The 22,171-nt window shown below is 45.1% G+C and overlaps 1 protein-coding gene across 3 annotated transcripts in view; it reads left to right on the top strand.

The window, feature by feature from the left end:
- Positions 1–22,171, top strand: part of BMP1 (bone morphogenetic protein 1) — a 153,292-nt gene that overhangs the window by 57,597 nt on the left and 73,524 nt on the right. For 2 of the 3 annotated variants that reach the window (XR_014542081.1, XM_083588417.1), the window contains exons 2-6: positions 8,725–8,838; positions 14,426–14,587; positions 17,367–17,484; positions 17,738–17,916; positions 18,520–18,625. Coding sequence is in view for 2 of the 3 variants with exons in the window: in XM_083588417.1 (XP_083444543.1) it covers positions 8,725–8,838; positions 14,426–14,587; positions 17,367–17,484; positions 17,738–17,916; positions 18,520–18,625 (679 nt within the window). In the remaining variant the exon portion in view is untranslated. Of the gene's footprint in view, positions 1–8,724; positions 8,839–9,789; positions 9,881–14,425; positions 14,588–17,366; positions 17,485–17,737; positions 17,917–18,519; positions 18,626–22,171 lie in introns of those variants that run through there. The other variant, XM_083588418.1, reaches the window with a different exon arrangement.

Here is a 22,171-nt window from a genome sequence, read left to right as displayed (position 1 = left end):
GTGTTAGTGAAAGGGAAATCTGCTATTACCTCAGCTTTACTCCTGGATGATCACACTGGCTTGTTTTGAACCATTGAGTCTGCGTGGATATGTGAGAGAGGGAATGTTTTTATCTTTCTGAGTTGGGCCCACCAAGTTTACTTGGTGGTGCAGCAGCACAGGCCCAGCAAGCAGGGTGGCAGCATTGCCATTGCTGGTTGTCTCCCTTGCGCGTGGTCCTGGCCTGCAATCTACTGGGTTTGGATGCCTGCATGTGAAGTTTCATATCCAGACCAAGATCGGGATTTTGCTACTGTACTACCTACCCTGCTTTCTAACAGTTTCCGTGCCTGAACTGACAGAGGTAATCTCTGGCAGCATTTGAGTCCCCCAGCTTTTGTTGTCCTGGGTGTCTTCAGTCTTCATGTGAAAGATATCCTTCCTGGAGCAACTCTGGACTTCATGGCCTTAATGGCAACTCAAGCAGTATCTGGACCTTCTCATTTTGCAGGACATTAGCTTAACCTCACCTTTTGCTTTGGGCATGGTGGCCATGAACTGAAGGTGGGGGGAGCTCAATGTGCATCTGTTGCCATGGTCAGATCATTGCCTGATAAAGTTAGGTTCTGCTCAGCTGTCCAACTCTACAGGATTGGGGTGCCAATTAAGGGAAATCTGCCCCTGGAGACGGATGGATTCAAAGAGATTCCTGATGGCTCGGGTATTTCCCAACTGCCATGGTTTGGCAGTTCCACCAGTGCTCTGGCCAGTCTGTGGAACACAGAAATGACTCAGGCAATTGGCACAATAAGTCCTAAGCACCCTTTTCCCTCTGATGGGACCACTAGCACACCTACCCACTCATGGTTTATTGAGGACCTAGAAGCTCAATAAATGAGAGAGGGAAAGGCTACAATGATAGCTGAGGAAGATTTGCGCTGAGTGACAGAACACAGTTAAGAGCTCGTTATTGAAGGTATTCTGTGGCAATGATGGTGACAAAGACTGCTAAATTTCCCTCCATTGCTGTATCTGCTCAGTGATATACAGCAGAGCTATTTTATATTGTGAAGGATCTTTTTAACTTCATGGTCATCGAAAAGAGTTATATGAGGCCACAGAAACTTGCTTTGCAAAGCACTTTGTTTGCAAAGCTCTCTGCCAATAAAATAACTTGAATCTACCCTGACCTGGGCTGTTGTTTGTCCGTAGAGGCTCCATGGGAAAATAGGGAATAGGTTTGTCCTTTTTTACTGGATACCTTTCAGCTTGTTGGCCCTGAGGAAGTGGACAAAACCTTTGGAGAAGTACGTTCACTGACCTGTGGTCTTGATCTCTGCCCATCCTGGCTGATAAAATCAATAGTCAGGCTTATGCACACAGCCTGTGTAAGAAATGCCTTGCTTAGAGAGGGCTTCACACCCTCCGTCTTAAGAGGCAATGAAATGGCCTGTTTTCTTTGCACCCCTCAGACTTGCCCGACTATCACTCCATGTCTAATACCCATTTGGGGAGTGTGCATGGACCACAGCGATGGAAACAATTATCCATTCCAGTTTGGATTTTGGCCTGCTCTGGTCACTCTGTGATCTGTGCTGGTAGATGGTAGGGGAAGTGTCACCCTGTTGGTTTGATAACATAGACAAAGGTGTCCTTCTGGGTCATGTTGAAGGGATGGGAACTGGGGGCATGGTGTTAAACTGTCCATTCATTCCTGAGAGAGGCTCTAGAAAGTGCTCTGGGGGACTGCTGGTTTCCTCAATGGCCTTTCCCAATGGAGTTTCACAAGGCTCCATCTTGTCCCCTATTCTCTTCTGGGGATCTGGGGAGGTCATCTAAGATTTGGGTTCTAAGAAGGCAGTTGAAAGGCCAAACCGCTGTTTGATAGCTGCAAAGGACTGGCTGGGGTGCAGTACACTGGAACTTAATCCAGCCAACATGGAAGGATTATTGGTAGGTGGACCATGTGACTCAGAGTTGTGTTTGTAGCCAGTTGTGGATGGGGTTGCACTCCTCTTGAAAGATCAGCCACTGCACCTAGTTTGGGAGTACTCCTTTTGGCGCTCCTGTTGGACATGCAGGCGGCTTCAGTGGCAAAGGGTGTCTTTTTCCAGCTTTGGTTGGTACACTGTCTACAGCCCCTCTTGACAACAGCAGACCTAAGTTAATATGTTCTATGTGAGGCAGCCCTTGAAAAGTGTTTGGGAACTTCATTTAGCACAGTATTCTGCAGCCAGATTGTGGATTTTTTAACTCCAGCTTTACATTATTTCATTTGCTCCCTATTAGTTTTCAGGCTTGTTTCAAGGTGGTCTTTACCTTTAGATGGCACCTTAAGAGCTGGCATCTTCTCTAGGTTCCTTTGCAAGAAGGAGCTGGTGTCCTGCTCCAAATCCCTCAACCTCAAGAGGCAAGGTTGGGGTCAGACAGAGGCACTTCTCCTCCGCTATGTTGCTTCAGGCAGTTGGCAAAGACCTGACTTTTAAAGAAGGCTCTTGGTTAATTATATAATTCTTGCTTGCTCAGTTCTGTGTTACTTTTGTGCTGCTGAAATTCGTTAAACAGGTTAGATACTGTAATTTTATTTCCACATATCTTCAAGCTTTTGTTTTTATTCCAGTTTTAATACTGTTTGTTAGCTACCTTGAGTCTCCTTGATGAAATAAGTAATTAATTAAACAAGCCTATTTTATAGGGTCTGACCATCCTGTTGTATGAAAAATGACACTCTAGTAGTGCTCTTGCACATCTCCTGTTAATTTTAGTGCGCTTGCTCAACAGAACTCCCAGGAGACGCATCCCCTGAGTTCATCAGAGGGACTGGACATGTCTTGAGCCCAGCCTGGCCCTGTTCAACAGCCAGGTCTTTCCAACTGGAAGCAGCTGTGTTTCAGAGTTAGGGAGCATGATTCAGCTGCATCCTGTCTAATGTGCTCTGCAGTGGGAATTGCAGTGTCAAATAGGCATCTCATACAACTTCCTGGGGATGGAGGAAATAAGCCTAGGTGCTAGAAAGGATATTAAAGATGCCTTTATATACATCCTTCAAGAAGCTGTACAAGGTGATATAGGTGGCTCTTGATATATGGTTACAAAAGTGGAGCTAATAAAGGCGAACCCACTTGTACATTCTTTGCATTTGGCAATTGTGTTATTTGCCCCACATGTCGGAATAAGGTGCCACCCTTTTGTCACAGGGGGCCGTCACTCCAGGGGTCACCAAGCTGGGTCAGAAAAGGAGGGGGAAGGTGGTGGAGATGCTGAGTAGGAGCTGTGCTGCTTCCAACAAATCACTATGAATTTGGGATGCAATTGGTCCATTTTGGAAGCTGGGCACCAAGAGGCCTCTTTCTGCCTGCTTTCACTCACTGACTGCAGATGTTTCCATTCTGTGCGCCAAGGATCCTCATGTGTCACATTCCAGGATTGCTTTGCCACATAGCCTTTATTCCCATTGTATGATTTTGCTCTGTGCAAAGTTCTGGCTGGTGGTTGTCTCTTTGTTCCCTCAAGGAACTTTTAAATGGCAAAGCACATGCAGAGTCTGCTGATCAGCCCAGCGTGTTTGCTGTCCCCAGGATGCCTGTGTGGAGACATGGCATGCTTTTTCGATATACACTTCTAACACAAAGAACATGACACACTCCTTTATCCATTGTGGCATCCATGCACCATCCTCTTTGGATTAGGTCTTAGAGTTTCCTTTCATGCATCTGTCTGCATGGGCACTATGTTTGGGAATATCTTATTAGGTAAAATTCTTTGAAAGAGAAAATTAGCAGAATAAAGCATGCAAACATGCTTTTGCAGATATTAAATATTTTATGTATCCAGATTTGAAACCAGCAGCTGGCAGCCCCAGCTGGATTAGTTAAGGAGTCCTGTTTCACCCTCAGTTGCCAAGGGAGAGTTGAGAGGTTTTAAGTGTAGGGAATGGCACCTGTGAGCATCAGGCTCACCAGCAGCCTCCTCCAGTGGGTTGTGAGCTCAGGCAAAGCTTAGACTTCTGAGATTGGCCCACCAGAGTTACACAGACATGCTTCAAGTATTAAAATGACACAACTTGTAGATTGGGAGGGGGGAGCAAATGGGAACATGTGTTATTTTGATTACAGAATTCAGTGTTGCTGACTGCAGAATGTGGACCTTTGCATACACACTCTGAACTTTGAGTCCTCTGGTATTAGTTGCCTAGAGTGGGGAAGTGTCCCTGAATTGGGCTATGGGAGGAGGGAACTGAGTCCAGGTTCTCTCCCAGGGAGCAGGGCTTGTTATCCATTTCTTTCAGCTAGACCATATGGTTTTGATACTTTGTGTGGCAGATGAATAGGAGGTTATTTGAGTATCCCTTGGCTGTATGAGCTCAGATTGGCTCAGCAGCATGTGTGTGCAGAGAGAAAAATAGGAGGGTGTACTAGAAAGGGAATTTGCAAAAGAAGTTCAAGGTTAAAACAATTTGTGTAGTAATTTTTTTAAAAAAAGATCTCTAAGCAGTCTTTCTGGGAGCCAGATGTTCAAACACTGTAGCTGCCAGCAGAGCCAGTGAGCTGATGGGGTTACTCAGGCACTATCAGTCATGGCAGCTGCCTCCCTGCATGCATTGTGCTCTCATATAAAGGCAGATGAGAAGGATGGGGCTCTGGCATTCTTTCGAAGGTGTAGCTTTGCTGAAGCGAAAGTTTTATTCCTCACCTCATCCTGAGGGTTGGAAGAACCAAGCTCTCAAAAGGAGAGAGCAAATATTACCCCTAGATTAGCTACTCCACACACCCTCCACACACCCACCATCTGATGATAAAGCCAATTCATCCCAGTCTTTGAGACGAAACCCCTACATAAAGAGACCTTGAGCTATATTGTCTACATTCCTTGCATCCCTGATGATATTGCTCAGGATAGCATTCATTATCTGGAATGTCTACATTGGGGAAAAACTATCAGCATTGATTTTTATTTTTGAAAAGCACTTTGGGTTGTGGAAATAAGATTTAGAAGTTGTTGGCAGGCCATTGTGCAGTCACGGGAACCTGAAACTGAAGCTTCACTGCTCTGCAGAGCCTGAAATTGCCTTGGTTGTCGTGATGAAGGAGGAGGAGGAGGACAGGGGGAGTGTAAATTTAATAATTATCCCGAATCTCTCTGCAGCATTTGATAATGGTATCAAAGTATCCTTCTGGGCAGGTTGGGAATTGGTGGCGGGAGGCTATAGCATTTATATTTTCCAGTGGTCTGTCTTATTAGATCCCTCTTAATATGGAGGTGGTAGGAGGGAAAGCAAATCTGGACAATGCATTCTGTAGCAAGTGGTCTTAATCTAGGGCAGAGCTTTCCAAACGGTTTGTCGCACCACATTAGTGAATTGGCTGCAGTGTGTAGGTGTGTCACGCAAATGTTCCTCCCGGGGCTGGAAAAGGGTTAGTTTAACCTCTGGTTTGCTAGTAAAACTGAATTACTGTGTCACAAAACGATACATGTCTAAAAAGTATGTCACCAACATGAAAAGTTTGGAAAGCTCTGATCTAGGGAGAAGTGAGTTCAGATATCTGCTCAGGTTGCAGGGTTGTTGTGAGAGTACAAGGTACATGTCTGCTGCCCTGAATTTCTTTGAAGACGGCAAGACACAAATGATTGGATGGCTTAGTTATCCATTGAAAACCCAACCTACCAGAGCACCCCGCAGTTGAAACTAGGGTAGAACTCTGGGGTAGAACTCAACATTGCCAGTGGCCATAGTACACTGCCCTAGAGAACAAATGGAAGCAGTAATATTAGACAGCATGTTTAAAATATAGCTAGTACAATTCTTAAGCAACAAGTGTGCCTTCATTTATTTCTCTGTAAATAGTAGTTGTGTTTTTCAAAGTGATTTTCAGAATTCAGGGAAAAGGCCTGGACTTTGGTCAAGATCCCAACACTATGGACCCCTCCCCAAACATACAGGACTTAAACTATATCCCTTAAAGCAAGTCTCTGAAATAAATACTAAAGGAATAAAAAAAAAACTACCTAATGTGACATATAGTAGTGTGGTTTCCTTGAAGATGCAGGACACAAGATCATGGTTTCATCCTTTTTTATATGAGAGCTATTCACTGGACAGAGAGGAGTTGTAATTGATACATACAATATGCCTGGATTTCAGTAAAGCATTTTATACCACACAATATTAATGTTACTATTTAAACAGGGAAACGCGATCCAGGCCCTACAGAAACTAACTAAAGGTAAAATGACAAGAGTTTTATGCTATAAGCAAGTTTTAAAGTTAGAAAGAATTAACTAATTTAAGTTCAGTAGGGACTGGTCCCAGGACTACTTTATTTACATTTTAGCAAACAGTCTGTGGACGGAAGTAGAAGTGTGTTGATGAAATCTGGAAAAACAAAATTTAGAAAATATTTTAATACAATAAAGATCTAGGAATTCTGCAGGGAAAAGCAGATGACCTCATGAACTAGAGTCATAGAAATGGAATGAAATGGAATAGTATAAACTGTAAGGTCATGCATTTGGGGATTAATCATGCATTTTTTTCTTACTGGTTAGAGACTGCTGGGCTGGGAGCAGCAGAAGGAGGACGGAGATCTGCAGATCCTGGTTGATCACAGGATGCCTGAGCCACAAATGTGATACAGCTGCAAAAAAGTCAGTTCAGTTAATGAAGGTTTTTGGTGCTCTTCTTTTGAAGCTGTATCACATTCTATTAACGGGACAAAGATATTAGTAATACATTTCTTCAGGCTTTATTTTGGAATTCTCTTATCCAAAAGTAGCATGGAGAGTTATCAGATGCTGCTTCAAGCAAAAGACAGAAACAGATTGCGATATTCAGGGACTTTGCAGGGGTCTTGGGGGAATTAAAGTCTGACCAGTTTACAGCTGTCGCATTCTACTCCTGACTTGCATGTGCACTGTTTGCACTGCTCAGTGTGCATGCTAGTAGATGCTTCCTGTTGTCTTTTATCAGTGTAGGTTTATTACAATTTGCTGCCAAGATGATTGTGTATCAAACATCATTATTTACTAAGAAGAAGAAAGAAGAAGAAAGTGAGGTACATTTTACCACATGTGGTGGACTTGCAGAGTAACTCAGGGATTTGGGGAGATGATACACAATGAAATGTTTTTTGAAGAGGACTCTCCCCAAAAGACCAGAAGCTTTTCTTTTAGGGATAACTGGATCAGATGGAGCAAAGAATCAAAGGAATTTGTTTCTATATGCAACTACGGCAGCGAGAGTACTATGCCCCCAAATGGCAGGAGGCTACAGTATCTACGAAAGAGAATGGAAATTGATGGAATATGCTGAATTAGCAAGTTTAAAAAGTAAAATCAGAGAACAAGACAAAAGTCTTCAAGGCTGGGGTTTTGATGAGGTGCTCTTCAGTGGGCTTCTGCTGTTTTCTGCAAGTCTGATATATTGAAAAAAATCAATCTCAACAAATTAAACAAATTGGCTGTGTACACAGATAAACAAATACCTGTGCCCTTGCCTACAATGGAGCTCAGGTTTCTGGAACTGAGGGAGGATGGAGAAGTACTAGCTGAGGGGGCACACAGTACAAATACACCCCATTGAATTTATGGGCTAATAGCCGTAAATAAATTGTAAACACCCCATTGAACATTGAACACTAGTGTGAATGTGAAACAGTGAGAAAGTGTTCAGTTGAAAGTGCTTGTCTGGTTGAACGTGCACAAAAGTGCAAATGGAAAGGACAGATCTTCAGCATAGATAAAGGTAAAGGGACCCCTGACCATTAGGTCCAGTCGTGACCGACTCTGGGGTTGCGGCGCTCATCTCACTTTACTGGCCGAGGGAGCCACTGTACAGCTTGCGGGTAATGTGGCCAGCATGACTAAGCCGCTTCTGGCGAACCAGAGCAGCGCAAGGAAACGCCGTTTACCTTCCCGCTGGAGCAGTATCTATTTATCTACTTGCACTTTGACGTGCTTTCAAACTGCTAGGTGGGCAGGAGCAGGGACCGAGCAACAGGAGCTCACCCTGTCGCAGGGATTCGAACCGCCGACCTTCTGATCGGCAAGTCCTAGGCTCTGTGGTTTAACCCACAGCACCACCTGCGTCCTGATCTTCAGCATAGATGAACTATATAAATTAAGACAATCAAACCCTTTCTAATGGCTATTCGGCACAGAACTGCTCTTGTATTTCAATTTTTTAAAAAAGTTAAAGGTGCACAGCTGCAACAGCCCTCATGCTTCCAATGACACACTATATATAGGGCAGGTTTGTGCAAAACTGGGATCATAGAATTGTAGAGTTGGAAGGGACCATGAGAGTCATCTAGTGCAGCCCCCTGCAGTGCAGGAAATCTTTTGCCCAACATGGACCTCGAACCCACAACCCTGAGATTAAGTATCACATGCTCTACTGACTGAGCTATCCCAGATCTGTGAAATCCATCAGCACATTAACAGTCAAGTGTGTGCATAACCTCAGTTACACTAGGGGGAAAACCCTCAAAAACACATTGTCTTTGCCTCAATAAACTGTTTCTAATGTGCATTTGAGGTCTTTTGTTTCCTGCTTCCCCATACTGGTCCCCTTCCCCCCCTTCCCCTTGGTGACCGTGGTGTTTCTCACACAAATCACATGCAAAGCGGGCGAATGTGTCCTGCTTTCCCATCCATAAAAACAACAACACACATTCCTTCAAGGTCTAGACAAAGCAACCAGAACTGTACTTCTTCCTCACAAGTTCTCTCTCTCTCCACCCTCCACAGCTGCCTTTTTAGGAGACATTGCCTTGGACGAAGAAGACCTCAAGATGTTCCAGGTGGATCGGGTTGTGGATCTCACACGGCACACCATTGAGAGAACTGCCACTAACTCCTCAGGTACAGTTCCACATCTCCATACAACAAGGACTCAGACAATGCACACACAGAGACAAACCTGTGACTTCCGTGTTTCTGGTAGCAAATGAGCAGACTTATTGTACTGGAACTTGGATAGCATGTCTTGACACACGGCCCGGGGTAGAATCTGATTCTCAGTACTAGTTTGGATTACTCATCATTTGTACAGTTTCGCTTCAGTTCTCACTTTCAAGTTTTTAGCTATTCTCAGTCTGGTTCTTTAGCTTTTCAAAAATAATAGTAATGTTTACAGTCATTATAATGGTTTCAGAACTGACTGAAAACTCTGTGAACTGGTAATTGCCCATTGAAGTAGGCATCTTGCCTCAGGGTTACTGACTGTTCAAGCGAGGAAGAGGAGGTGAGGGACCCCCATCTCCCACCCACATGATGATGATGGTGATGGTGATGGTGATGCCCTGCCCAGCTGGCTGGGTTTCCCCAGCCACTCTGGGCAGCTTACACCCACCAGTTACTGTCAATTATTGTCAGCTAGTTTGCATATTAACATTTTATATTGTTAAGCAAAGGAGTGACCCACCACACTCTCCAAAACCCTAACCCACACTTATTGTTCAGGGTGTGCTTAAGATTCCCCTTCCCCACACCCATGCAGGGAACTTTGGCACACTTCTAGCACTGATCTACCAACACATGTTATACCTTCACATCTGTTTAGGCCGCATGGTCCCCATGAGTCTTATTGAAAGCAACAAATATATGCACAACGGTCCCAGGCGCTTCTACAAAAGAGACCCCAAAGTGGCATAGAGTGTCCTACATGTTGACCCATTATTAGGCTGCCCTACTGTGTGCATAAAACAGCTGCTGGGTAGGTTGACCCTGTTTATTTGTATTTCAAATTTAACCAGAATTTTTAGATATAGCAGAATTGTAACTGAACTGGACTGTGCAATTTTCATTATGCAGATTATTTCTGAACCACCGTGAAAGAATTTCTAAAGTTTTCTATAGTCTCACCACATGTATTTCAAAAATGTATCTGCTACACTTGCAACAGGTGAGTTGCACAGGATGGAAAATACGGATTTGTTTTTGTTGCGTTAAAACCCATTTTGCAAATGGTATCTAATTCATTTTCTTTTGGGGACAGTCTAGAAAAAAAACTTTGCTACTTGATTCTGCTGATTGTGCAAACTAACCCTTTTTCCAGAAGGCAGAACTCAGGAGGCCTTTCCTGTGAATTCAGTAGTTGACAGCTGGGATGTGCTTTGTGATGCTCCATTTCCAAACCTGATTTCTGTTTCTTCCATTCTGTAGACTCATTTTAGTTTTCACTGTAGTCTTAGCTAAAGGATTTCTAAAATGAGACTGAATGGAGATGAGGAAAGTCAGTGCAGCAAAGATAAAGAAAGTGTTATAGGGTTGCATTATATTCATCATGCTTCTGTTGAAAGTCAAGGGTCAGGAGACCACTGTTAGCTCAGCTGCTGTTACTTTGGGAGAGCCTGGAAGAGGGTGCAGCCAGCCTGGCTCAGGTCCATGGATAATATTGACAGGATCCAGGTTCATCAGGCACAGGACAAAGGTAACTGGGTTCACATGGGTCTGCTTCTCAGCCATCCTCAAGAACACCCATGTAACTGTCTGCATTTCTTTAGCAGAGAGGGAACAACTGGAAGATTTATTACCCAGGGTGGTTTTTTAAATGAAATCTCCTTGACAGTGACATTTGTTTAACTGTGGGATAATCTCCTCAAGAGAAAGGGATGAAAGACTGGAGGATGTTATATAGGCAGCAACACTATTTAATTCCAACAAAATTGCTCACTAAAAACATAAGCTATTCAGGTATTGGGGTTTGTTTTTAACCCCCCCCCCCCGAATTTTAGAGTGTATCTGAAGAAAGTGTCCAGAGTTTCAGTCAAATCTGGCACACCTGGATTTTGTTATTTGACTTGGAATGTTGGTTGGCAACTCACTATTTTGTCCTCATTTGGGAGGACCAAAATGTGACCGTGAAGCCTCCGTGGGCGTTGTGTCCTTTCTGGTGCAGATTGGGCCCTCCCCATCACCCAGCCCCACTTTTCATGGCAAAGAGGCAGTGAAAAGGACCTGGTTCATGTTGTGAGGAGTGCAGGGAGGCCTTGGATACTCCTTGCTCATGTTTGGCATGTACAAAGCCTAGCTTTGAGTTTCTCCTTGCCAGATCACTGGGCCCTCCTCCCTGGGCCTTTGGGGTAGGTTCTCCTGCCAGGTAATAGGCTTTCTATAGGCTGTGGCGGCAGCTTGACTGATAGAGAGCATTCCAGACAATTTGGAGACAAAGATCTTGGCATAAACCCTTGCACTTCTTCTGCTCTTGCGTTAACAAAACCAGCCAAAGCTTTGGAGGGAAAACTGCTTTTTCACAGTCAAATATGCATTGCATCTGAATAAACTAGCCATGTCTTGCAGCTGCCTTAATACCATCCACTAGAAGAAAAAGATGCAATGGCCTGTTTTCTTGACATGACAGCAGGCAAAACAGTTTAAGCAACCAACCTGCCTTCTGCCACCTGGGTTTTCCATGGCTTCATACCAATAATAATAATAATAATAATAATAATAATAATAATAATAATAATAATAATAATTTATTATTTATGCCCCGCCCATCTGGCTGGGTTTCCCCAGCCACTCTGGGCGGCTTCCAACAAAACACTATAATACAATAACCTATTAAACATTAAACACTTCCCTAAACAGGGCTGCCTTCAGATGTCTTCTAAAAGTTTGGTAGTTATTTTTCTCTTTGACATCTGGTGGGAGGGCGTTCCACAGGGCGGGTGCCACTACCGAGAAGGCCCTCGTGCCTGGTTCACTGTAACTTGGCTTCTCGCAGTGAGGGAACCACCAGAAGGCCCTCGGCGCTGGACTCAGTATCTGGGCAGAACAATGGAGGTGGAGATGCTCCTTCAGGAATACTGGACCGAGGCCATTTAGGGCTTCAAAAGGTCAGCACCAACACTTTGAATTGTGCTCGGAAACGTACTGGGAGCCAGTGTAGGTCTTTCAAGACTGGTGTTATATGGTCTCGGTGGCCGCTCCCAGTCACCAGTCTAGCTGCCGCATTCTGGATTAGTTGTAGTTTCGGGTCACCTTCAAAGGTAGCCCCACATAGAGCGCATGGCAGTAGTCCAAGCGAGAGATAACCAGAGCATGCACCACTCTGGCGAGACAGTCTGCGGGCAGAAAGGGTCTCAGCCTGTGTACCAGATGGAGCTGGTAAACAGCTGCCCTGGACACAGAATTGACCTGCACCTTCATGGACAGCTGTGACTCCAGAATGACTCCCAGGCTGCACACCTGGTCCTTCAGGTGCACAGTTACCCCATTCAGGACCAGGGAGTCCTCCACACCCGCCCGTCTCCTGTCCCCCAAAAACAGTACTTCTGTCTTGTCAGGATTCAACCTCAATCTGTTAGCCGCCATCCATCCTCCAACCACCTCCAGACACTCACACAGGACCTCCACCACCTTCACTGGTTCCGATTTGAAGACCACAATAAATACCTAACCTACAAAAATGGAAAATGGCTGTATAAGACACACCAAGGAGTCAGCATTTTTGGACAAAGAGTGGTTTAAGAAAATGCATAGGATTCAATTTGTGTGGTAAGAGTTGTGATGTCACTAGCTATCTAATAAATTACTAAGAGACTTGGTGGTGGTGGCAGAAGCAGTGATGCTCAAGAAGCTTTGGGCAATGATTGGCTTGCCTGCCTTTCTGTCACAGAGGGGCTGGGCAGTGAAAGGCCTCCCTAGCAGTGGCTGGTTGAGTGGAGCAAACAGAAACCCCCAAGAGAAGAGGCAGGAGCCTGTGGGGCAAACTAGATGTGGCACCGTTCAAGCTTGTTTGCATAAATAGCAGGTGTGGTAAGTAGTGGCCCATCTTGTCTTGCCCCCTGAAAACAAATTTGGAGGAAAAAGGAGTGTCTCAGGAGAATGAGGAGAAAGCAAAAAGTGGGATTCTGAGGGGGGATAAGGAGAAGTAGGAGAGAAAATGAACTCGGAGGGAAAAACTGAAGTTCACTGATTGATATGAAACAACAGCCCAATCTTTAATCTAGTGTCGCAGCCTAACTTGGCAGGCAGCAGGGGTCTTTAGACACATGAAAAATGGCATTAGACTATTGGTTGATAAGGAATGTAGTGCCAGCTCCAAGTTTCGGTGGGCCCTTTGGCAAGACACTCTCCAGGACCCCCAGCATGACCCCCCCCCCGTGGGTCTAGTTACTCTTTGCCATTAGCCGCAGAGCTTGCTGATGCTCATCTTCCTCATCACTGTTTGCCAGACAGAGAACCAATGAGCAAGCAAGTGGCATCATCTACTGTCTGTACGCATCACTTTTTTTCTGGGCCAGAGGGAAAGGAGGGTGAACAAGTAGTGAGAGGGTTAGTGGTTTCTTTCACTCAACAGGACTTACATCGTGGTTAACTGAGATCTGCATCTTAATAGAAGCATTAGCAAAGCAGTTCAATGCACTTAAAACCCAGGCAGCCATTGAGACTTCCGGTTTGGTCAGCCATGGTTGGCTTGCTGTTGGTTACATCTCTGCCATTTCGCATGGGATATTTTGAGGATGAAATGTGAGTAATCATCCTTCCAGCCCCCCCCCCGGGCCGGGTGGGCAGCTTCACCCACAGATCGCCCAACACCTGCCCCCAATCCGGTAGGAATGAGGGGGCAGGGGGCGCTGACTGGAAAACACCATGCATCTCTTCAGCAACTCTCCAAAGTCGCCGCCATGAGCGAGCAAACTCCTGATGATAATTTAAGATGATAATTTGGACTTACCGTAATTAACAGGCATGCTTTGAGTGAGTTATTAACTGTGTGGGAAAGACTTATGAACTTGCAATTAATTCTGATGGACTGTTAAGAGTGGAAGATGGGAATTGAGGCTCCTAGGTAAAGTACAGGCTTATCTGTTCTGGTATGAGACAAAACGGAAGGGTTTGGAAATATGCCTGAAACAATTGGCAGAAAGCCAGATTTCCTCCATTTTGGGACGTGTTGTATTGAATAACAACTGGCATGAAGAAGCAAAAGTGAAAGACACAGAAGAAAATAAACACCCACACAGAAACATACTGTTTTGATATAACTCGCTTGCTGGACAAACTCAGAGGCTGTGAAAACGAACCAAGGATTAACATTGGATTGATTTATGGGAACCACCTGGACTAATTAAGAAAGCAGCACAAATGTGAGATGATGGCAATCCTCCGACCTCAGAGCGTGGGAAGTCAAACAAAGATTTATGATTTGGCTTAATATTTGGACTGTTTGATTATTTTATAATTCGGAATGTCTTTAATGTGGCATTTATTGGATTGTTAAATTGGAAAACTTAATAAATATTATTTAAAATAATAATAATAAATAAAACCCAGGCAGCTATTTGGGAAGAATAGGGAGGTCACTCAAGCTTATCTTTCTCGTGGGGTTTGCGTGCCAGTTCTGCCCTGAAGTCAATGAACGAAAGTTGGGTGAGGGATTCTCCCTGCACAAAATGGGAAAGAGCTGTGCTCATGAACCTCTTTATTGTCTCCATCAAAGGGAACAGCTCAAACAGCACCAGTATGAGACCCGGGAGGCAGCAGAGGAGGCGATGGAAGCAGGGGCGGGGGCAGCCTCGAAGCCGCCGGGCCGCCACATCCCGCCTTGAGCGGGTGTGGCCAGATGGAGTCATTCCTTATGTGATCAGCGGAAATTTCAGTGGTAAGTTTTACACACTGTGAAACTGTGATTCTCCCCTAAAATGCAGAGATGAAGAAGAGCAAACTGCTAGGCCTACAGCATGATTCTGGTGAGACAGAGATATTGTGGAGAGATTGCCAGATTGCTCTGCACTGCATATTTTGTGAAGCCTACTATTCCGCATGAAACAAAACATGAAAAATAGACTAACTGGCTTCTCTTACATTTCAGGAGAGAACCTCGTTCTCTCAGGTTAATGCTCATTTACTCCATCAGTCTTCCCTAACCTGGTACCGTCCAGATGTTTGGAACTTCCAGCCAGTTGGGGGCACCACACTAGGACAGGCTGTGCTAGACTTAAGAGCTATGCCAGGCAGCTTGAGAAGAGCATTCTTGGTACAAAATGGATTATAACCGTCCTACAGAATGTGCTTTTGATTGATTAAGTAGTGTGGAATAAGGATGACTTGGGGATTATGTTGTGTGTGCACAAGAAAACACCTGAACTCAGCACTTATTAGCATGCAGTGTGTACATGCCACTACAAAGGAATATGCAAGGGAAATCCCCTATGTCTGAACTCTAGTAGAAATGCCACATACTTCAGTCTGTAGCTCCCATGTCAATCTGTATTCAGATATCTGATTATCTTAATGATTTAGGTAATTGAGATTGCATTAAAATAAATAATTGCCCCATACCTTAACTGAGTAATCAATTCTCAACAAACTGGATTGGTAAGAATGTGCCAGTGCAAGTCTCTGAGAACTGAACCGAGAACTCCATTCTTGCCAGAAACCCTACAATGTTATGTCCTGTAGGGAAAAGAATGCTGCTAGTAGGAGAGGCTTTGCAGAGCATATGAATCCCGTTTTCCCTCCTCCAGGAACTCAGTGTGCTGCATATTGAATGCAAAAAAACCCAGCAGGCCTTACTCCAGAAGTGGGGGTTCTCCAGTAATGAGCCTTTAAGGGCACCTCTGAGTGTTGCTCCTGCCTTTCTCAAAAAAATCTGCATGGGACAAATTGTGCTTCATTCTCCCTTAGAAGGCCTTGCAGCTGAGGCCTTTCCTGTTCTCCTTCCACTCATTGCCCAGCTCTTTGCATCTTAGAAATCACGGAACCCTCACCCTCACTCCTCTCCAAGTTGAACCACTGAAAGGGAAAGCAGGTGACGTAGGTGAGGCCATCTGAGGCAGCTTGGGGCCACAACAGACGCTTGCCTGTCTAGACCATTCTCAAACTTGGGTCTCCAGCTGTTGTTGGACTACAGACTCAGCTAGACCAGTAAAGAAAAAGTGATTTATATGCAATGTATGTTTGATATAAGATTGTGCCATGAGATGGTGACATGGAGTTCCTGTTCTCTACCTCTTTTCCTTATTTAAATTTACAACGCTTTAAACAGAAACGCTTCTTTGATGTGTCTAGATCCAGCCCACAACTGCCATCATCCCTGGCCACTGGTCCTGCTAGCCAGGGATGCTGGGAATTGTAATCTAACAACACCTGGAGTCCCAGGCTTGAGAAACAGTGATCTAGATTCTAGGTTCAAGTATGGACATCATGTTGAGCAGCTTCACTGATGGCTATTGCTCTGTTTTGGTTCCCTGTTAGTTGTAATCCAATTGCCTCATCTCCTTAGTGATCTGAACAAAAAGTACTTGGATGTTCTGTTGCTAAATTCCAGGCTATGAAGTAAGAAATTTATTATCCAGTTTTAACCAGGGCTTGCTCTTATGCCTTGGAAGCTCACTCCTCAGTTTAAGTCAGGCCTGCAAGCTAGGGAGAGTGAGGATGGGTTTTCATCAGCCACTTTCATACCAACAGAGTAGCTACCAAGCCAAGATGGATAAAAAGCGATTTAAAACAACAGTGACAGCAACAACATGCCAATCAATACCATTGGATCTAAAATTAATAAATCATATGTTTTGAAATTAAAGCCATCTATGAATATTTAACACCAAGTTCCACATGAACATGCAGTGCATTGGGACAAGAGAAAACTCCCTTCTGTGCTCCACTACCAAGACGGACACCTCTCTGCACTGGGCCAAATTCAACTCATTTTTTTATTCACTCATCTTAGTCTCTCTCTTTAAAAAACCCCCAGATACAGACAAATTTAAATTTCCATTAAACGTTAAAGCCTATACTTAGAATCTCTGAAAACTGGATTGTGATCATTTTTCTAGCTTCTAAGGTTAAGCATCATATGTGGCAACCAGCAGGGCAAACTCCAAAATTAGGGGTTCTCTGGCAAATAGGTCATATATTTTATATTTTTTCGTTAATTTGTTTTTATTAGTAGCTCTCTTCTGGACTCAGAAATTAGCAAACCATCACTGACACTCACATCCAGGTTATGCCATCCGCATCTCAACAGAAGCATCTGCAGGGCCTACGCAGATGACTTTGTTTTCTGTTTTTATGTTTTGCAATGTGTGCAGTTCTGAAATAATATTTATGGCTCTGCCAACAAACAGCATGGGCAGTTTTCTTTCCATCTTGTGGGGAACATGGCTAAGTCCCCTCTGAGACCTGCCCCCTCTAATCCTGAGTCTGGTGATGTGACCTTGCCCTTTCCTGTTCAGATGCTAGAGAGCAGTCCTGAGTTCCACTCCCCTCTGGTTAAGATCTGCACTTCCTCCTACAGCACCATTGCAATTGTAATATGCTGTCTCATATACTCCACATGCTCATCTTGACAATTGTTCAATTGCTCACACAGCTCAGAGTGAGGACTATAGACATCTTCCCTCTCTAGTCAGCTTTGGGCCTCTCTCTGTTTCCTGTAGGCAGCCAACGCGCCGTCTTTCGGCAGGCCATGCGCCACTGGGAGAAGCACACCTGTGTCACCTTCTTGGAACGGAATGATGAAGACAGCTACATTGTGTTTACCTTTAGACCTTGTGGGTAAGCCAGAGACAGAACTTCTCAACATCTGAAGTCGCATGGATCAGTCCCCAGCAGCATGTCTTTCCCTTGGTCCAGTTCTTCCTTCTCCTGGGAAGGGAACAGGGATGAGGAGAGGAGAATGATTTTACCTTCTAAAGACCCTTCTCCTTCTCACGGTGGAAAAAGCAAAGAAGTTTGTACTTGTGTTTCTTGCTGAGACATTCTTGGCCTATTTGCAAGTGAATTTGGCACTCTCTTGTTCTCCTCACAGGTGCTGTTCCTATGTGGGGCGCAGAGGAGGAGGACCACAGGCCATCTCCATTGGGAAAAACTGTGACAAGTTTGGCATTGTGGTGCATGAGCTGGGCCATGTCATTGGTTTTTGGCATGAGCACACACGCCCAGACAGAGATGAGCACGTGTCCATTATCCGTGAAAACATCCAACCAGGTAAAAGTGCCCATTTTCTCCCTGTTCTTCTAGTCTTCATCCCAACAAAGCAAAGTAATGTAAAGCAAGCATGAGCATGAGCAGTGCAGCAAAAGATGCTTGTCTGGTGGAACATGGGAGTTCTGTCCTTAGTCCCTCTGTTCTTTCTTCATCCATTCACGACTCACCTTGTCATCTGACCAGTGTTCTCCTTCTCTGCTGCTTTTTTGCCCCATATTGTCCACACACACACACACACACACACACACACACACACACACTGTATCTACCTATGCAGTGCTTACATATTCTCCTTCTGAGAGCACTGTGCCCAGCACATTGGACAAACTTACAAAATGGCAGAGCCTGGGACAGGCTGGCAAATGTGTACCTCAAATTTCACTGCTGAACTTGTGCAGAGTCAAAAACAGTGAAGCATATAGCTCAGTCAGCATCACTGAGCAACCTAAGCCAAGGCGCTGCTCTAATCGCTACCGCTGGATAGCAGTTCTGTGTGAGCAGGAGACCTGAGAGATGCTAGTACATGAGAGACAGATATTTGCTCCTTGCCCAGCTTAGCCTAGTCTGCTTTTCTCATGCTTCTACCTCCTGCTGTTTCCGCAGGGCAGGAGTATAACTTCTTGAAGATGGAGTATGAAGAGGTGGAGTCTTTGGGAGAGACGTACGATTTTGACAGCATAATGCACTATGCCAGGAACACCTTCTCCAAGTGAGAGTCCAAGATGCTATTACTTCTTACATTCATTCAGCCCATATGCATTGACACGCAGGCGCACCTGGCTCTTCTTTCAGGTGAAGGCCACACCCTGGGGGAAAGGTTTCCTGGTTTCATTCGCAAGCCTCAGAATGAGCCCAAGAGGCTGAGAGGGATTTTAAAGACCCAGTGTGGTGTAGTGGTTAAGAGCGGTGGACTCGCAATCTGGTGAACCGGGTTTGCGTCTCCGCTCCTCCACATGCAGCTGCTGGGTGACCTTGGGCTAGTCACACTTCTCTGAAGTCTCTCAGCCCCACTCACCTCACAGAGTGTTTGTTGTGGGGGAGGAAGGAAAGGAGATTGTGAGCCGCTTTGAGACTCCTTAGGGTAGTGATAAAGCGGGATATCAAATCCAAGCTCTTCTTCTTCTTCTTCTTCTTCTTCTTCTTCTTCTTCTTCTTCTTCTTCTTCTTCTTCTTTTTCTAAGTCAACCCCTTTCATCAAGAGTAGGAAATCCATATCTGAACCATTCTCAGGAGTGACTCCAGCTGTTTGGGGGCCTAAAGTGTTGGAAATTCAAGCCCATATCAGGAGAAACTGGCAACAATCCCAGGCACCCGGCTTGATTCCCTGTTGACCTCCCTGGCTGCATTCCCCAGCAAGCACAGGCAAGGTCTCGATAGGCGATTCTTCTCAAACGTGAGAAGAACACACCCCCTCTTTCCTGCCCCCTGGCAGGGGAAAGAGATAGACAGAAACGTATTTACATGCCTTTATTTCTGTCTTTGCAGCATTACAAAAAACATGACTGCTCTCTTCAAACTCCAGCAGTGTAGTAACAAACACTTCCTGCACTTCCTGGACAGGAACAAACGGAAGAGCTCATATTACACTCTGAGCTAATTCCGGTGCTTCGCACTGTGAAATGACTGTCCCTCTGTTTCCCACGGACAGTCCCAACATTCCCATCATGTTTTGTCTTCAAGCTAGCACTTTGCAGCAGCATTGCATCCATATCGTATTGTTCTGATTGCTCCTATCTGCCCCCCTGGCTACTTTTCCCTCCAATTGATGTCCCCAAGAACAGCCATTTGCCAGCTCTAGTGTGGATTTGCCATGTCTTGCCCACTCAGATTTTGCAGGGGCTCCACATGATCCGTGTGTAATCTTCCCAGGTTTTCCTAGTGCTGCTTACTTGCTTTTTCTTACCATAGAAAGTTTGTCTCTTTTGAGATGGATGAAAGAGTACCACATTCTCCACAGGTGTAGCTGCCCCTAGTAGAACTCTGCTACTGCTGTTGTTGTTTTTTTTAAAGGAGGTTTTTTTTAAATGGCCAGTGATGTATTTGGCAGGTGAACCTCTCACAGCTCAACACACATTCACCATAAACTTTTGGGGCGGACACCATTTTATAATCTCATTATTATTATTTAAATCAATCTCTACATTATCACTAAAACTCCTTAAGTGAAAGAGGGTTATGGTGCTGTAACATATAATGCTAATTTTTTTTAAAAATGAGGAGACTCCTTCCTGGTCACCACCTCCTGAAATTCCCCCCCCCCCCAAATAACTGCTCAGGTGACCAGCATCTTCCTGCTCCCCCCACCAGCAGCTGTGTGATGTCCACTGGTGTGAAGAGGGACTAGCAGGAGACTCATACCAAAGAAGTACAGGGTCCCCAGTAGTGTGGAAGGTCAGTTGTGATTCTGCTTCTAGCTTGCAGCGGAAGAACAATGACGATTAGTGCTAGAAGCCACGTGTCCAGAAGCAGCTACAGTCGGCTGCCTTGGGTTGCGTATGAGCCTGGTTGCAATGAGGTTTCAGCTTGTGTTCATGTAACTTGCAAAAAAGAAACATGCTGGTGTGCATTGCAGCATGTCAAGGTATGGGGTGAGGTGGTCCTCCCACAAGATTTCGCTCTGTCGGTTTCTTTTGACAACGAAAGCTTTTGAGATTGGTTCAGGTAATAAACAAAAAATAAGCCCTTGACTAAGGCATTTTTGTCTGAAAGCCAATTGACTTTTTGTGGTGAGGAAAGCGACAGGAAAATGTACCAGAAAGTCACACTTGCTTGACCTGGCATTGTCTAACCTCCTGCTTTGTGCAAACAAATCGGTTCAGTAAACAGATTGTCTGGAAGCAACCTGGGTTGAACTGTGAGGGGGCCAAGAGTGGGGGGCCCTGCCTCTTTGAAAGCCACCCACAGGAAGAGAGCTCTAGCTCCAGCCTCTGTCCGCGAGTCTTGCCTAGACCACTTTAGACTGCAGGTGGAAGCTCCTGTGACTGAATGCATTTCCATACCCCCTGCAAGAAAAATCCCACCCCAGGTATTAAGGAGAAAGACTCTAGACTAGCCTTCTCCTTGACAAGCTTGTTTTCTGTGTGCAGGGGGCAAATAGTATTGAGGTGAAACCCTACCTGCAGCCAAAAGCAGAGGTGCAGGCAAAGGGAAGGTTTGCTGCCTCACTGAGAAGTGGGCCTCTTTCTGACTCCAGTTAAAATTGGGAACTGACATCATATTTTAGATTATATATATGTTGGGGATATGTACACTATTGTTGTTTAGCTCTCTGAAAGGCATTCCTTCTTCTGTTGCAAAAACTGGGGTATACATTCATCCGTTAGTATTTGGTGACAATCAGAAGCAGGGTTGCCAACTCGATGGGGCTGAGGCCTCTACAGCCCCCCCCCCATGTCTGCTGGGATGGGACTCAGCCCCTCCCCATCTTGAGGGGACAGGTTGTCACCCTGGGCGCGTAGTGTTTCCCTGGGCCGGGCAGTCTGGCAGGTGAATGTTGCATTGGGAGGAGGCCTGGTTGGTCTCTCCTGATGTGACAGCCATCAAGCACACAACACATCAGCCCTGTCTGTGCCTGTCATCAGAAGTATGACGATTCACTCGTGGCAAGGCTACCCCTCCCCTTCTATTATTTGAGAAGAGGATTTTATGCTTCTGATGAAGAATTGATCCTTTGGCCCTATAAAGTTTATAGCATGGCCCATGGTTGTTGTAGTCCTACACAACATCTGGAGGACCACAGGTTTCCCACTCCTGCTTTAAAACATCAGGAATGGCCTCTAGCTTTTATTTTATTTTATTTTATTTTTTAAATCATAGGATTAGTGAATTACCATTTTCTCCCAGAGCAGGGTATGGCACCACAGACAAGATTGTGTCTCTCTCCGTGCCCCCCCCATGTGCACACTCTGCACATGGTTGCTGGTTTACAAGGAGAATGACCAGGATTGGAGATAGTGGTGGCCAGCGGGGAGGAAAGTGTTAATTGGGAGAAGCGGAAGAAGGATGCAGGCTGACAGGAGAGGAAGAGGTGCCGTGAGGGTGACACAGGCTGCAGCGTAGTGTTGTCTATGATGGGATTACTCAGAAGGAAGTCCATATGTTGTTGTTGTTTAGTCGTTTAGTCGTGTCCGACTCTTCGTGACCCCATGGACCAGAGCACGCCAGGCACTCCTGTCTTCCACTGCCTCCTGCAGTTTGGTCAAACTCATGCTTCGAGAACACTATCCAACCACCTCATCCTCTGTCATCCCCTTCT

Source organism: Podarcis filfolensis, assembly GCF_964270895.1.
Source record: "Podarcis filfolensis genome assembly, chromosome: 15".
Classification (NCBI taxonomy): Eukaryota; Metazoa; Chordata; class Lepidosauria; order Squamata; family Lacertidae; genus Podarcis; species Podarcis filfolensis.
Note: the sequence above shows the minus strand (reverse complement) of the source record. Positions and strands in the feature narration are given on the sequence as shown.